Source organism: Tympanuchus pallidicinctus, unplaced genomic scaffold (assembly GCF_026119805.1).
Source record: "Tympanuchus pallidicinctus isolate F22 unplaced genomic scaffold, pur_lepc_1.0 scaffold1, whole genome shotgun sequence".
Classification (NCBI taxonomy): Eukaryota; Metazoa; Chordata; class Aves; order Galliformes; family Phasianidae; genus Tympanuchus; species Tympanuchus pallidicinctus.
In genome coordinates this window covers 92,100,926-92,117,953 of record NW_026294618.1, presented here as the reverse complement: position 1 = coordinate 92,117,953, position 17,028 = coordinate 92,100,926, and the positions used below count along the sequence as shown (strand labels likewise).

At 38.3% G+C, this 17,028-nt stretch overlaps 1 protein-coding gene across 2 annotated transcripts in view; it reads left to right on the top strand.

The window, feature by feature from the left end:
* Positions 1–17,028, top strand: part of NVL (nuclear VCP like) — a 30,508-nt gene that overhangs the window by 278 nt on the left and 13,202 nt on the right. Inside the window, exons 2-18 of one of the 2 annotated variants that reach the window (XM_052695510.1) lie at positions 427–500; positions 1,798–1,850; positions 1,936–2,035; positions 2,855–2,909; positions 3,383–3,649; positions 4,739–4,865; positions 5,187–5,263; positions 5,525–5,659; positions 6,177–6,278; positions 7,720–7,837; positions 8,275–8,419; positions 9,974–10,238; positions 12,399–12,617; positions 13,377–13,481; positions 13,802–13,864; positions 15,017–15,136; positions 16,821–16,920. In XM_052695510.1, the coding sequence (XP_052551470.1) occupies positions 427–500; positions 1,798–1,850; positions 1,936–2,035; positions 2,855–2,909; positions 3,383–3,649; positions 4,739–4,865; positions 5,187–5,263; positions 5,525–5,659; positions 6,177–6,278; positions 7,720–7,837; positions 8,275–8,419; positions 9,974–10,238; positions 12,399–12,617; positions 13,377–13,481; positions 13,802–13,864; positions 15,017–15,136; positions 16,821–16,920 (2,125 nt within the window). Of the gene's footprint in view, positions 1–426; positions 501–1,797; positions 1,851–1,935; positions 2,036–2,854; positions 2,910–3,382; positions 3,650–4,738; positions 4,866–5,186; positions 5,264–5,524; positions 5,660–6,176; positions 6,279–7,719; positions 7,838–8,274; positions 8,420–9,973; positions 10,239–12,398; positions 12,618–13,376; positions 13,482–13,801; positions 13,865–15,016; positions 15,137–16,820; positions 16,921–17,028 lie in introns of those variants that run through there. The other variant, XM_052695520.1, reaches the window with a different exon arrangement.

The window sequence follows — 17,028 nt, the reverse complement described above, 5'->3', positions numbered from 1 at the left end:
GAAAAGGCGCGGTTGCCTCCGCAGCCCGTCGATGAGGGGCAGACCGCGCCGCTCCCCCCGCCGCAGCCCGCCTGGGTTTGTGGAAGCTTCGCTCGCGGGCGGGACGGCTCGGAGCTGTGCCCGGCCTCCTTGTGACTGCCGAGCCTCGAGCAGGCGGGTGCTCTGGTGAAGTGAGTGACCAGGTCTGATTCGCCTCCAAACGTGTCTAAGTTCTTTACAGAGACAGTGGAACGGGCTGCCCAGAGAGGTTGTGGATGCCCCGTCCCTGGAGGTGTTCAAGGCCAGATTGGATGGGGCTCTGGGCAGCCTGGTCTAGTATTAAATGTGGAGGTTGGTGGCCCTGCGTGTGGCGGGGGGGTTGGAGATTCATGATCTTTGAGGTTCCTTCCAGCCCTGGCCATTCTGTGATTCTGTGTCTCATTTCAGTACCTTGCAAGCAGCAAGTGTGGCCATTATGTGGACATTGGGATCCTGGCCTCTGATCTGCAGAAAACCTATAGGTGAGCAAGGATAGGTGTCCTTATATTCCACACTCGGGATATAAAACGTATCATTTTGTATTTGTGTGCTGTCAAAATTCTAATTTTCTGTTACCTTCTTTGTCCGTTGTTGAGGTTAATTGGAACAGTAAGATTGTTTCTGCTCCCGTGTTTTCCTCTGCTGGTGTATCAACTTGCTTACATTATATCATTATGTTAGCTTCATGATTCAACTGTTACTGAAGAATTACAGATGCATTAGAGCATGTTAATCCTTACCCTACAGAGCTGAAAATGTAGAAAAAAATAACACCTGGGTGCAGGCAGATGAGGTGGCTGCAGGACACTGACTTTTGCTCAGTGGGACAGCCAGCCATGCCAAATTATTTGTCAGCCATTTTCACTGTGGGGAGAAAGATTGTGTTCCAGTAGGTTGTGTATGGATGTGGGAGTAAAGGATGGTAGAGAAGGATGTTCATTTATGTTTGCACTATCTATTTTTTAATGTCTTGTTAGAGAAAGGATGATAGAATAAGGGGAAATGGCTTTGTGTTTAAATAGTGTAGGTGTAACCTGGCTATAAGAAGAAAGTTTTTTACACTGAGGGTAATAAGGCACTGGAACCGATTGCCTAGAGATGTGGTTGATGGCCCATCCCTGGAGGCTTTCAAGGTCAGGCTGGACAGGACTCTGAGCACCTGTTCTGCTGCAGGTGTCCCTGTTCATTGCAGGGGAATTGGACTAGATGGCCTTTAAAGGTCCCTTCTAACTCTAATGATACTGTGATTCTATGAAACCCTTGACTTGGATTTTTATGGATCTTGGCATTTTGTTTTTCTGTCAGCTATTATATAAAACCAAACAAAATGGTCTCTCCTGAAGTGAAAGTAAAATGTTAATGATAATTTATTTGCAGTTAAGGATGCTCATTGGATCAGGTTTTCTTTCATTGACATGTTATTATACATCCCAATTGTTCTAACTGGATTGTCCTTTCTAGGATGTAGTCCTGTGTCCACATGTTCTTGTCTAAATTAAAATAAGAAAATCAGTAGTGTTGTTGTGAAATAGAATCCATTGTGCTCATCTGTACATTATGTCTCTCTATAGCAAAAGAAGGCTTAAGTACTTTTTACTAAACATCCCTTTAGAGATCGAGGTATTCTGATGTTGTTTTCATCCTGCTGATTGACTTATTCCGGCCTTAAGAAAAAAATGATCATGCAATCGGGCTGGTTCTTAATAAGAATTTGTGCAGAACTTTGGCTACCAACTAACAATGCATACATGACGTTTTGTTGGTTTTCTTTTTTTTCAGTACTGAATACGGACGAAGAAAACGAAATGCTTTTAGAATACAAGTTGCAAAAGGTAGTTCTGTCAGTATCGTGTCCACAGTGCCAGAATTTGGTTATGCTTTGGTTGTTTGGCTAACGTGTTTCAACTTTTTCTTCAGTGTTTGGAATAATCAGCAATGAAAAAAAAAAAGAAGATTTAACAGCTTTAGAAGCTGAACATTTGGCAAAAAGAGCAAGGCATGAACACAAGAGAAATGAGTAAGAAGAATTTTTACCATTTGATAACTTTAACACTGCCCTTAATATTTAGCTTTTCTTTAAAGCTTTCTGTCTCTGTATTATTAAGTTTTGGTAGTTCAAAGGTTATAGGCCTGTCCTTAATTTCCTGTAGGCTTGTCTTCCAAGCATATGTTAAAGACTAAATTATAGTTTCTCTACAGTAGTAAACGTATGGCCTTGAATTACTGGATATCCTTGTGACTTCCGGATAGTTTTCTATATGTTTAAGTTCCTTTGTTTTGTTTTGTTTTTAATCTTTGATGTGTGTTATAGATATCATCTAAATCTGGAGGAGAAGGCTACAGGAGAAGCTATTCTGAGTAAATCACAGCTAGCAGGGAGGTTGGCATTAAGCTTCCTGACTTCTAAATCTATGCATAGTCTCATGGAAGATCATGTTTTCTAACCTGTGATAAATATCAAGGATCTCAAGAACAATTAAGACACTGTAATCAGAAGGACTACTATAATTCAGCAGTGATTTACAGTAGCTTCCCTTGTGCTAGCCTTGGTGATTATGTGGTTTCATGGTAAGCTGGATCACGTTGGCACCACATTCCTACCCTGTCTGTCTTTCAGGCAGGATACCACATCGATCCAAACCATCGCAGCCATGGAAAGAATGCATTTTTAGACTCTTCACAGTAGTAAACTTAGAACACTGTTTTCACCCTTATCCTGCGTTTCTTAATTGCAGGGAGCAATGTTGTGAAAATTGCATTTGTACAGTTTTGTGCGTGTGTCTCTCTTTCGGTTTTTCTCTGATAGATCTTGTTTTTATCTTCTTACCATGTAAAGGACTACAGGAAGTTCTACAGAGGACTCTGAGGATGATGATTATCCAGAAGATTTAGTAAGTTATATTAAATTATGATTTCTTGTATTTATGTAACATATGATTGTGTTTTGTAAAATTGCAGTGGAAGTTTAAAAATAGTGCTAAAAGTTGGCTAACTTCTGGCAGTAAAGGAAGAAGCTGTGGTGAGGAATCACTCTTGAAGAAAGCATGCTGGAGGGCCAGAAGAGTTGAGCATCAAATGATTGAAGTGATGGAAGGAACTGACACATCTGACTATTACTGAAATTATAGCTGTTGTTTCAGGGTAAATCGTAAAGCCTATTGCCTGTTCAACCAGCAGATGTGGTTTTGTCTGCAGTGTTTGACCTCAAATGGAGTTTGATGGAAGATATATGATTACTTTTTCCAATGAGGCTAATACTGACTGATGTTTATGGAATGAATACTTTTCATTGACTTCTTAACACACATAACCCAAATTACAACCTTTATTTTCTGTTTTTCTTTTAAAATACATGAATTTGCAGTCTACAAATCACATGAACAGTTCTCTGATGACATTATACAAGAAAGGAAATCCTGATTCTGTTCTAGTCACTCCAAAAAATGAACCAATGGAAGCCTCCACTCCTGTGCAAACAGCTCCTCAGACAAGCACCCTTTCACCAGCACCTCAGGTTGAAACACGCATCTCTAAAGGTGGCTGGTTCATCGATAAGACTCCAAGTGGGAAAGACTTCTTCATTGACCTTTCTGAGGATGGAGAAGGAGATGAGAAGAAAGTGATTTCTGAGGTATTGTATTTTACAAACCCCATGTAATTTAGTAGCAGGTGGCTATTAATTCCTATGTAATTTAACAGGCTTCCGAAGTCAGATACTAAGACCAAAAGGACTGTCTGTCTTTGTGGATTTTAAAATTACTTTTATTACAGATATGCATGCTTTTTTAACTGCAGCAGAAATCTTAAATAGAAGGGAAGATTGGCTTGAGCCTGGTAGACTACAAATTTTTAGCTTGGTTTCTAAAGAAGATGAGGCTTAGGCCGTTGATCTGTCATGTCAGAAGTGATTTTTGAACCTTCTGGCAGATTTCAGTCCAAAAGTTAAGAAAACTTGTATAATTTTGGGGAAAGATGTAGTCCTTAGTAGTAGGGAGACCCAAATTAGTGCCCCTACTGAGGGAAAGGTAAGTGGAACTTTATTATTATTTATTCCATTTGCCAGCGACCAGTGTTACTATCACCAAGCGTATTTTTTGCTGTAGCCATAGCATATGGTCTCCCTTAGTCAGTGGCTACTTTCAGTGAGCCTGGAGAGATTGTTTGGATGGATGAGGATTGGGGAAGTTGAAAGGCTTGGAAGTATATGGATGTATAATGCAGTTAAAAATGGAAGGTACCTCCTATCCAAACCTACTGCTGGCTTTGTGGTTTTTCTCCATGTGTTTTGTTTTTTTTTTTTTTCATTTCACAACCTTTGTTTAGCTATTACAAGCTCTATTTATTTGTAGGAAACAACATTTAATTTTATTGTGTATTTTATTTTAATGAAGGGATAACTGCATTTACAGCTACCTTTTGAATAGACAAAGTGCTTATTGAATAGGCAGATTTGACAAATTATCCCTTGATTAGGTTAGATTGTGAGGTTTTTTTAGTTGTTGTAATGTGGTTATGAGTCTGTACTTCTAGCAAAAATGTGACTGATATAATGTAAATGTGACTGATATAATGCTTGTAAAAAATAATTTAAAAAAAGACAAGGCAAAATTTAAATCTAAATAATGTGTAGTTAAGCATCATAGACACTGTGATGTTTTGTTCTTTGAAGTATTTGCAGGAATTCACTGACTGGTTATATTATTCTGTTTTTATACATTAGAAATCAACAGAATTTTCTGTCTTGGAAAGTGAAAAAAAGAAGGCAAAGGGTAAAAGAGCAAAAAGGAAAAAAGAAGAATTTCCAGATGTAGATGAAGAAATTGAATCCATCTTACTTAAAGGGAAAGGTGAGAAGTTATTTTGGGCATGCTGCTCTAAACAGAGAGATGATGGTGGGTGACCATGGAATCCATTAGAATGGATTAGAATGGAGAGCTGTTACTTTTCTGAGGTACAAAGAAGTGACCTCGAGTGTGTTGTTCATAGGCTTAGCCTTTATGTTGCATTAAAACATATTCCAGGCCTGTATGTGCTACCAAAAATAATACTTATGTACTTAGTGTACCATGTACTTAGCTCACTGTTGAGGCTGAGATCTTTTTTGTTTTATATCAGTAACTTTGATTGTGCTTTGCCTAAATTTGCATGACTTATTTTCTCCTGAGCAGGTAAAAGTAAGGGACCAGAGCTTTACCGCCCGTCAGTGAAGTTTGAGGATGTAGGAGGCAACGATGAAACTTTGAAGGTTAGTTTAAGTGTTGATTAAAACATCATGAGAAGTCCATCAGAATTCATCTGTGTGGCACTAAGAATAGTTGCTTATACCAACAGCAAGAGTTGCTGTTCTTTTTTTCCTCTGATGAATTTTTCTGAAAGCAGTCACTAACACTGTATTGATAAACCAAAGTTCTTTTTGTTTTGGTCTGTGTATAATATTAACAATTTGTAGTACTATTTTATTTTTATTTTTTCCGTTTTAAATGGAGATATCTCTTGTTCTTAATAGGAAATATGCAAGATGCTGATTCATGTTCGTCATCCTGAAGTCTATCTCCACTTAGGTGTGGTTCCACCTCGTGGTTTTCTTCTACATGGACCACCAGGATGTGGAAAGACACTACTTGCACAGGCAATTGCTGGAGTAAGATAGCTCTAAATTTAGCTTTTTCCTTTCTTAATTATGTTCAGAAAGAGAAGAAATAACCCTTTTTCATGATAGAGTAGGTCTTTTCCTCTTTTCTCTGTTCTCTTAATCCAAACTACATTATTCACTTCCTTCCCATCTGTGTTTGTACTTTATGGGACCTCCTATGAAGAGGGGATGTAACTGAATTAATTGTGCTGAGGCATTCCCTGGTGCAGTAGAGGCATGAGTAATGGGAAGGCTATACATGGAAGGCACTTTTGTTAAAATTACCATAGCAAACTTGGCTTTTGTATTCAGTTCTAGTCATACAGCAAAATGGCGTTGAGGTTATTAATTTGAGGTTAAAAAAAAATAAAATGAGGTTATTAATTATCTTTTTAAAAGGCACTTTCAGACTTATTCTTGAATACAAAATCTTCAGGTGTAAAAGATGTTGTATTGGAAAATACTTATCCTTTAGGACAATCAACATTCCTGCTGGTAATACTGTAGTGTTCCTCGTTTCTTTCAGGAACTTGAGCTCCCAATGCTGAAAGTGGCAGCAACAGAGATGGTGTCTGGAGTGTCGGGAGAATCTGAGCAGAAACTGAGAGAATTGTTTGATCAGGCTGTGGTAAGGCACCCATTGGAAATAACATTGAGTTGTTTGCCTTTTTCTTTGTAGAGATTCATGTTTTGTTGCTGTGGTTTGAATTAGAGTGAATTATTAGTGACAATCTTTATAGCGCTGCACACAAGCTACAGTGTCTCCATTTCTGTGACCAGGATTCCGTTGTGCTGTATGCAGTCACAGACCACAAAGGTTACTATTCTAAAGTCTTGACAGAAGATAGTGTCAGTGGAATGGGAGCAATGTAAATTATTTACCCATTTGGAGCTACTTGGAATTATTTGTAAAAATTAAAAAAAAAAAAACCTGTACAGGCTTTTTACTCTGCTTTTTTTTTGTGACAGGTTATTATTGTAGTTTTTGTGTGGCTTTGAATTTGAGTTAAGGCTTTGGGCCTTTAGGCATGAAGTAAGAAGTCTGGGACAAATACCAAAGAGCAGAAGTAAAGTTGCATTTAAAGTTTTGCTCTGCTTTAATATGAATATTAAACACGTAAGAGAACTGAGCTGCTATGTATCAGACATTCAGATTTGCAATGATGAAACACTCTTGTGATAAAGATGCAACTTTCAGACATTGTGAGAAACAAAGAGAACCAGGATGAAATAACTTTAGTTTGAATGAAAGCAGATTTTGTTTGTTAATAACAAAATAATGAAGACAGTTTTCTGTTTCTGGTCTCTGAGAATATTCTTGTTTTCTAACTACTCCTTTATTCTCTTTCCCCATAATTGTATGCAGGTGTTTAGGGTGTGTATAAAACAGTGATAAATAGGGCAAAGTGCTTAATTTTGAAACTGTTAGATTATGATGTTTCAGGTTTCTACTATACTTTGATTTTCTGAAGGCCTTATTAAGATGTTGTTTAGAACAGAATTAAGTAAGTGATCACAGAGTATTTAAAGTTCAATACCTTTTGTCTATATATTAGTTCATAAAAGGTTGCCTTAAAGGTTATTTGTAATAGATGAAATGCGTTGTAGAGAATAGGTTTAAAAATAAAAATCTGTTGCTTTTCCTGCTGAACTCATTTAAGTGGATTTTCCTCTTGGCTTTTGTACTTTTGTAGGGAAGGGGCCGTTCCACCGCATGTCGTGCATGTGCTGTGGAATCTTTGTGGCTCCGTTGTTTTCTTTGTCCTCTGTCAAAAGGAAGAAAAGTTGAACGACCGCTAGATGGCGCAGTTGGTGCCTGATAGCACTGGACGCTTGGGCTTCGAACACCGCTTTTCTGACTGGGAATTCAGACTTTTTTAGATGATGATTCAAGTGTTTTCCATAAGTGTTCCTTTGCACCAGAAGTGCTTTTTGATAGCATAATCTTATGTCAATTAAATGCTGCTGTTATTGTTTTATGTTAGTGTTGGCTTCTATGAATGCAAAGGGCTTGAAATGCTAGAATACACCTGGGTAACTTTGTAATGATTAGTAATTCTTGTACCTAGCTCAGTGCACCATGTGTCCTTTTCATTGATGAGATTGATGCAATCACCCCAAAAAGAGAAGTTGCTTCAAAGGACATGGAACGGAGAATTGTTGCCCAGCTCCTAACTTGTTTGGATGGTCAGTTTCACAAACCTCTGTGCTGATCTTTCTAATTATCAATCTAATTAGCTTTTCTTCATTAGTGACTTGTGGTTACTTTAGTGGAGATGGTAGTAATCGTTTTTCATGTTTTGGCACAGTTTACCTGTGTGTGAGGGGGGTGGGAAACTTCTAATAAAGCCAAGGGGATGTTACTGCATTATTTTGACATCTTCTCTGTAAAAAGACTTGATAGAAGAATATGTCAAATATTATTTGAAATGCATATTTCTGCTTAACTGTGCAAAACACCTGTTGTGGACAGTAGAAATAATGATATACAGCATCTTAGTGTGATTGTTGGTTACTTTGTGCTGTTCTAAGTATTACTGAGTGTGGCAGAAACAGAGGAACACATATATCAGAATAAAGTTGGGAAGGTGGTTATGAGTACTAACTTTCTTTCCTTCCTTTAGACTTGAATAACGTGGCTGCCACAGCCCAGGTCCTCGTTATTGGAGCAACTAACAGACCTGACTCACTGGACCCTGCGCTGAGGCGAGCTGGGAGATTCGATCGAGAAATTTGTTTAGGGATACCAGATGAAGCAGCAAGAGAAAAGTATGTGTGATAAAGCTTCTTCCTTATGAAAAAAAATAAATGGAAGGTTCCCAAACAAATTAGGGAAAAGTACTTTTATTACGCTTAGTTCTTTTTGTGCCTGCATGCACATACATATCAGCACAAACTGAAAAGCACTGAAGAGATTTAAGTGTACTTGAGAGTGCATCTACTCTGTGGCTTGGTAGCTGTACACTTGGAGTGGTTTCCTTTCTTACATGCAAATCTCATTTTAGCACTATAATTATGGGTTATGTATCTCCCTACGTAACTATTGAATTAGGGACATAAACTAAGTATAGCACTTATTTTAGTCCTCTTGAGCACATTTTAAGAAGGCCCAGATCCTTCTGTTCTAGTTCTTGTAGAAATACAGCAGTCCAGGCATTAAGCCAGGCTGCAATCACCCTGCTGTGTGTTACTGGTATTTTTTATTCAAAAACCTGTGACCCTTAGATTAGATTTTAAAACATATATTTGTCTTTCATGGTTTTTTTTGCTATTGATTTCCAGAACAGCAGAAAACGCATGAAGAGAAGTATAAAGGCAGCTGTGGCTTATTTTGTTGTCATGGGAAGGAAAGTAAAATTAAAGGATAAGTTACTGTAGCTCAAATAACCTTATTTGTGGGTTGAAAAAGCAAGCCATTTTACATGCAGCATTGATATGGTCATTTGTTATTGTCAGCACTACTGCCATTCTTCCCTCTTTTCATTCCACCTCACTGCAGATTTATAGCTCTATATGTCTGTGTTCCTCTCCTTGGTTGTGGGAAAACATGCAAGTGGTTAGAAGTTGAGACTGATTCATGAAAATTCTGATTCAATGGCATTTCTAATGTTAGTGTTAAAAATATGATGTCCCCAGAGACAGCGCTGCCTCAGAGGGTGTGAGTTGTGAATAGATAAGCCACTGTGTGCAACAGAGATTGTGCACAAGTTGGAGCATAGTTGCATTCTCACATTTTTTTGTTTTGTACAATTGTTTTATTCCTGTCCCTTGAGGTATACCCTTATTGGAATTATTTCCTCCTTTTCTGTTTTGTCTCGGGGTGTTTTTTGTTTGGGGATTTTGTTCCCTGCATTAAGGTAAAGGATCATTTAGAAACAAATAAAAGGTGTATGGAAACACAGCACTTAGCTGTCAGTTACATGGAGCTGTTCAGTATTAGTGGTGAAACTGCATAGGTTTGAGTAATTTTAGCTCTTGGCATAAGAATGAGGTAGCAACTTGACAGGAATTCCTTTTAGCTTGTTTTCCCAAATAAATGAGCCTAGTACAGTCAGATTGTTTGCTTTTTCAGTCACAAGCTTTTACCCACTGAATGACATTACCTGACTGATAGTGGTGTTTTTCACTTACCCTCCGAAAGGAAATAATGTGGCTTTCAGCTTAGTTACTTTGTAGCTGTGTGTAAACTGTACACACCGTACTGCTTCAGTTCATGTGGGCTGAAAGAAACCTTAAATTGTTGCTAACTTTTTCATATGAAAATTTTTGAAAGGCCACTTTCATCTTTATTTTGCTGTTCTTTTTTTTTCCCTTCTTGATCAGAATTCTTCAGACGCTGTGTCGAAAACTTAAGCTCCCCGAGTCCTTTGACTTTCTTCATTTAGCACATCTGACTCCAGGTTATGTGGGTGCTGACCTGATGGCACTTTGTCGCGAGGCGGCCATGTGCACAGTGAACAGGGTGCTGATAAAATCTGAGAAGCAGCAAAGGAAATATGACCAGGCTGGAGGAAACACAGCTGAAGAAAGCGTGGGAATAGAAACAGAGACCCCGGTGAAAGAGAACAGCAAACAGCTTCCTTCTAAGGTATTTGTTCTCCAAAGTGCCTGTGTGTTGTCTTAATGCTGAGCTATTTTACAGCTGTGAAAGCCTTTGCTCAGAAACCCTTAAACATCTGTGGCCAGTGTAGTGTTAAATTTAGATTTAGGCACATCAGTTTGGAAGCCAGAAGTTTAGCTCATAATGATCTGTATAATGGGATGGGACTGAACTACAGGCTCCCAAAAACCAGACCTTCTATAAATTGTGCTAATATTTTACAAAAGGTGGGGTTTTGTAATTTGTTGTTGTTCGTGCTGTGGTGTTACACTGATTGTAAGAGAATTGTAAAAATACCAAAGTTGCACTGAGATTTTACCAGGCCATTTGCCTTGTCCTCGTTGAAACATCTGTCATGATGCCCGACCATCTTCCCTAACGTGGTGGACTTAGAGCTAGCTGAAGTCTAGAAGTATTTATGCCATTTACATTTTCCTTCCAGCTGTGTGATTGTGTGCATTAAATCCCACGCAGTATGTAGTACCTACAGCAGGTTTGAGAAAGAGGCATTTAAAAACTCTGTGAAAGAGAAGTTGGATTAGTAAATGCAAATTTAGCTGCAATATTAACCTGTGGTACAGCTGGAATTCTGTTGCAGGAAATAGTGTTTGCAGTGCTGGAATTATTCTATACCACAAGTGTTGTGGCATGTGTGACATGCTGGGGACAGTGAACCAGAATATCTTTATAGGCTTTTGGCCCCGTTGCTCAACATTTTGAGCATATTGCTGGCTGTATGCATTACATGCAGGATTCCTAAAGATTCGTCTTGGAGAAGCTGAAGTTGTTTTTAAGTCCGCAGTGCCATCAGATTCTGGTTTTAGAAGGACTGTCAAAGAAAATTGTTAATGTAATTAATAAAAAGCAGTGTAAAAACCTGCAGAGAGCCTTTGTGTGAAAGTAATAGGGCCATACTGCGTACCTCCCAGCGTTTCCTGGGGCCTGATGTAACTACAAGAAAAGGGGAGGGACAGGTAGTGGCTGCTTTTATCAACAGCGCCATGATCAAAGGAATTATTGAGGATAAGGAAGTCTAATCATAACAGAGACATATTTTGATAGCTGGCAGGAGGTTGACACAGTCTAATACAGGGTATTGTCATTAAAACAGTAGCATTATATTTATCATATAAAAATAAACATATAAAACCCTTTTAAAATAATTCGCACAATTCAATAAACAAATCTGTTGGTCTCAACTATTTCATAGTTTCTCTTAATGCCTCTGTTAGAAAGAAGAGAGAGATCTTAACAGAAAATACTGGGCTCTGTAAAACACACGTTGTGGTGAGTTTCAGGGCCATCTTAGTTGCAATTAATACAAAGTGACAATTTTCCCATATTCTGCTGTGGAGAAGAACGTTGAAACTGGAAGGACTTCTGCAACTTTTTATTCCCTTTGTCTTCTAGTGAAAATTCTAGTTTTGCTTGAGGTGCAGTATCATATTGCTTTCGTATGGCCTTTCTGTATTACAAGTGTTCTTTAATGAGCTGTTTTCTCAGATGGCTTCCCGAATTAGGAATTGGTTTTCAGTAACTGTTACATACCTGTCTTCCCCAGCCCTTGGCAGGCCGTGCTCTGCAGGATGAAAAGTGTTAAAAAGCGTTTTGCTGTATCTCTTTGTTTTCCATTTGCCCAAACTTAATCAGGTCCTGGTTACAAAACCAGGTCTCATCAGCCTGAGGAAATGAACTGCCAACTTGAAATCAAATTACATCAAATGAACACTTATCATCTAAGCGTGTATGTTAAGAGTTCTAAAGATCTACATGAAATGTGGTATTCCACAAATTGTCCAGTTTGGTAGAGTTGTGAGAGAAACAGCAGGGAAAAAATCGAGGACAGAATAGATGTGTTAGTTCTGGTTGTGTAGCATTTAAATCAAGATTGGTGTCTGTCAACTCAACGCTTTAACTGAAAAAAAATTTACGTTGTGCTTTTCTGGAGCACTTTTATTAATGTCAGTCTTTAATGCTATTTTTATGTTCTACGTTACATTCTGCTATGTCTGTATTATACACAATACTTTGTTTTACAATAATGAATATTATCACTGGGGAAAGTATTGCTCAAAAAAAAACCCTTGGAAAAGGTTTTAAACATCTTAACTCGTGCAATGTTTTCTCTGCGTTTCTCTGTACCCTAAGGAAGAATTACAGAGACTTTTAGATTTGCTGAAGAAGCCAGAGCCCTTGCCTGAGGAACAGCTGCAGAAGCTGTGCATTGAGATGAATGATTTCATTGTCGCACTGTCATCAGTGCAACCCTCTGCCAAGAGAGAAGGCTTTGTCACAATTCCTGATGTGACGTGGGCAGATATTGGAGCCCTGGAGGATGTTCGGGAGGAGCTGACCATGGCAATATTGGTATGTGTTCATGTTACTTTTGAAAGGTTTTGGGTTTTTTTTGCACCTCCCCCTATGCAGGAAAGAAAACTATTCCTGTATGTTTGTTTGTGTTTATTTAAGCTATAATGTGTCGCTCGTGAGTTCTAGCGTGCTACAAACTAGAAATATTGCAACATCTTCATTTAAAATAGACTTTTATAATTTGCTTTCCAATTTGTTACAAGTCTGGTGCGTGTATTAAATACTTCATTTTTTGTATTCAAGATTTGATTTTTCAATATACTCATAATTACTGAGTGCTAAGTATTCTAGAAGTTTTCTACCAATAACCTTCGTTAGACAGTTGCTGTATGGGGGGAAAAAAACCAACATTGAGACTGCTTAATAGTCTTGCTGCTGGTCATAGCATAGAATCATTGAGGCTGAAAAAGACTCTAGGATCATCTAGTCCAACTGCCAGCCCATCCCCACCATGGCTGCTAACCCATGTCCCTCTGTGCCACATCTCCATGGCTCATGAACACCTCCAGGGACTTTACCATCTCCCTGGGCAGCTTGTGCCACTGCCTCACCACTCTTGTCTCTGAATAATGATGCTTCTCCCTCTTTTGGGAGGTATTTATCAATGCAAGGTAATAAGATTCCTGTTGACTGACTGTGTATATTCATTTAAACTGTAAAGCATTAGAACTACTTGCTTACAAATGAATTTTCTTCCAGCTGCAACTGAAATGTTGGCTTGTTTGTCACAGATAACCATGATAACTTATTTCATAGGCACCTGTGCGGAACCCAGAGCAGTTTAAAGCTCTGGGCCTGACTACTCCAGCTGGTGTTCTGCTTGCAGGGCCTCCTGGTTGTGGCAAAACACTCTTGGCTAAGGTAATACACTTTTCTGAACATGTTTAAAAATAATGGAGAGTCTTGGTGAAGTGGGTGTTTTTGTGAGAATGACTGAGTTTGGATGATACTGCCAGAAGCATCATCCCCATTAAAGTAGAAGTATCACTGTCCCAATAAAGGGAGAGCACCTTGCTAAATCCTCCAACCTCTGACACTCTTAACTGCATACAGTGATGCTTCGTGCTGTTTTCAGTAGGTGACCACTATGCTATGTTCCCTCTCCAGGCTTTTGTAGTTTTGTGGACAGAACCAAAGAATACATGAAAAAATGACTTTCTCTGTATACATCTTTTTGACAGGCTGTGGCAAATGAATCTGGGCTGAACTTCATATCTGTGAAAGGTCCTGAACTGCTAAATATGGTATGTGCTGGTCATTGTGCTTCTGTTAGAAGCAACAGAAGTTGTGTTGTTTACTCTCTGCTTAAAATGTTCAGTAGTGATGGATGTCTTGTGATAAGGAAAAAGTTATCTCTGTAGCTTAAATACTTCTTGGTTTAAATCACTGTTTAATGTGTTTCTGGGCAGATGGATCTTCTTGAGTGAAAGAGAATTTCTAAATGACCAACTACATGCATTAGTGCTGTTATGTAGATCAGAACAAAAATTCATATCAAAAGTGATTTTGATTGGTAATTGGTAGCAGCAAGTGAGCAGTTTGCAAAGTTTTTGATTTCCAATTTTGGTCATGTGTTTGGAGAATCTTCATCTTCTTAACAGAAGACTGAAACCTTGGGAAGCCATGGTTTTGAGTTGATCAGAGTAATTGATGAAGTTTTTATATGTTAACAGATAAAGGCACTGTAGTCTGATTATATTTTTTTTAGAGTTAAGAGTGTTGAACTGAAAGGAGATGGCTGCATTCCATATCTTAGAAGAATGACAGTTATGGATTTATCAGTAATTTGGAAGCTGAAGCCAAAACACTGAATTTGTTTATTCTTTCTCCAAGCTTTTTGCTGTGTATTTCAAGTAATGCTATCAGCCAAGAAATATAAGTTAATAAAGAGTCCCATTTCCTTGTGAAGGGAAAAAGTGCTTGGCTGTGATTCAGAGACTGTGATGAGAAGTTAATTGTATCAAAACACGTATGTTTAGAAGAAGCTGTTTCCATTTGCAGCTTGACAAACCCACTCATAATGACTCAAAGTGAGATTCCGGCTTATATTCCAGTTCCCTGTCTCCCAGTCCCCCTGTCCTTGAGCAATTCTGTTATGAACTTCAAATATTCATTGTGTTTTTACTCCCATTGTTTATAAGCAGATAAGGAACAACAGGATCCTTAATGAAGATTGTACTTGTTATTTCTCATCATCAGAATGACAGCAAGTTAGATTAATTCCCTAGAAAGTAAGAATTCTCTTAAACTCGTAGAGTACTGGGAACTGCCAGAAGTGAGCTAATGACAACCAGTTCCCATGCACTAGTCCACTATTGTATTTAAGGCTGATTCTTTCTTCCAAGCATTATTGTCATGGCTTACACTGTTTCATTGTGATGTGTCACTCATTTCAGTATGTTGGTGAAAGCGAACGCGCTGTACGTCAAGTATTCCAGCGTGCCAGGAATTCAGCCCCTTGTGTTATATTTTTTGATGAAGTTGATGCTTTGTGCCCTCGGAGGTCTGACCGTGAAGTGAGTCTGAAAATACTTTCATAAATAAACTCTCAGTTTGCCTTTTGAGGCAATGTGCTAGCAATATGTTATAAGCGTTTTATTTTAAATTGTATAAAGCTTAATTATTGTGTTAGCATCTGTGTATTTAAAAAATAATAGCTGGAGAATGTGACTGCCTACCAACTTGAGAAAGCCATAGGAAAAAATGAAGGAGTGCAGTTTAATACCATGATTAATTTGTGGCCAAATCCTGATGCTTATATGCAATGTAATGCTTGCATGAAGTGCATACAGATTGGAACAATGTGAGTAATGAATATATTTGAGACCAGAGCAGGTCTGGAATGCATTACACTTCAAAGCTATTCCACTCATCAAATTTTCTGTCTTGATTTTTGTTTTGGAGTTGTTGTTTATATATACCTAAAATTAACATGTGCTTTGGGGATGGGGAGGTGTTGTTTCTGCTGCAGACTGCTTGTATGTTGAATGGAAAGGTGTTCTTTTTTTTATGCAGAGAAAATGTGTCTGCTTTAATGATGATGTACTGGGTCATTGGCTGGAAGAGATATATGCTGTTTTCAGTATAAAAGCTGAGTAAAGCACTGTTCAGATATTGCCATCCATGCCTTTAACAGAAGTTAAAGTTCCAATCTGTAGGAGAGAGGAGGTTTGATCAGCTGTTTGAATTGAGTCATACCTTGTCTTCCAAATTTGCATACTTTTTTTCCTCTAAAAGACAGCCAAGCTGAAATGTTCAGACTTGACTCCTTGAAAGTGCTGAGCTAGTGGTTTCCACAGGGCCTTAAAAGAGAATGTTGAGTATTAGCTATCACAGTAGGCAGTGGTGATAGCCAAGGAGTGGAATAAGCATGCTCTGGCCTTGCTATGTTTCCTTTCTGTAGCAGCAACAGGCAAAAACTGGTTGCTTAGACCAGCTTGTCCTGCTCTTACAGCCACTTTGAACAAGTAGAGGTGTTGTCTGAGCAGAGTGATGCCTGTCTTTTGCCAGCTGTAATTGAGATTCGCAAGTGTTTGGTGTTTTTACTGACTTCTTGAAGCCTGCATGCCTTTTCATCATCTATTCTACTTATCTATAGGCAAATGTATATTTTTGTATGTTTAATATACAGCGTTGCTCAAAACCACGAAGCAGTTTTGCTGCATATCTAAAACTGTTGTTCTCCAACTCCAGTGCTTTTTTTTGTCTCCTCAGCTCTAGAATGAAATTCAAATTAATCTATTGAATTAGGTCATAGAATCTTAGTACTATGAAGTCAATATTAAACTATGAGTTGCTCCTTTCCAGTGAGGACAGATGCAGAAACTTTTTTTTTTTTTTTAAAGCCCCAGTAATGAGGACTTCTGGACTTTTTTGTGCAGGTAGATGGGAGAATACTTAGTACACTTATCCAAGTGTATTTAAGTGAGTCCTTCATTTTCAGTGGGGAAGAAAAGCTTTGCTAAGGTACAGCAAGCATAGGGATAACTTGTTTGTACCCCAAATTTATGCTGAGGATATGAAGAAATTCAGAATGCATCTGTATTAAAGATGTTAAATAGAAGCTTTCTTAGGGGAGTGTTTCTGTGTGGAGAATGAATACATCTTTTGTTTCTTTTATTTTAAAATATTTACATTCTCACTGTTCTTGTTTTGTTTGTTTGTTTCTTTGTTTGTTTTGGCATGTTTCTCCTTCTGAAGTCAGGAGCCAGTGTTCGAGTCGTGAACCAGTTACTCACAGAAATGGATGGGCTGGAGAATCGCCAGCAGGTTTTCATTATGGCTGCCACAAACAGGCCAGGTGAGGACCCAAAAACCATAAGCAAGAGAGACATAACAAATCAAACATTACTTCTCTTGTCTGGAAGTGACGTGTTCTTATATGTTTGAATTTAGTAATTAGCCTTGT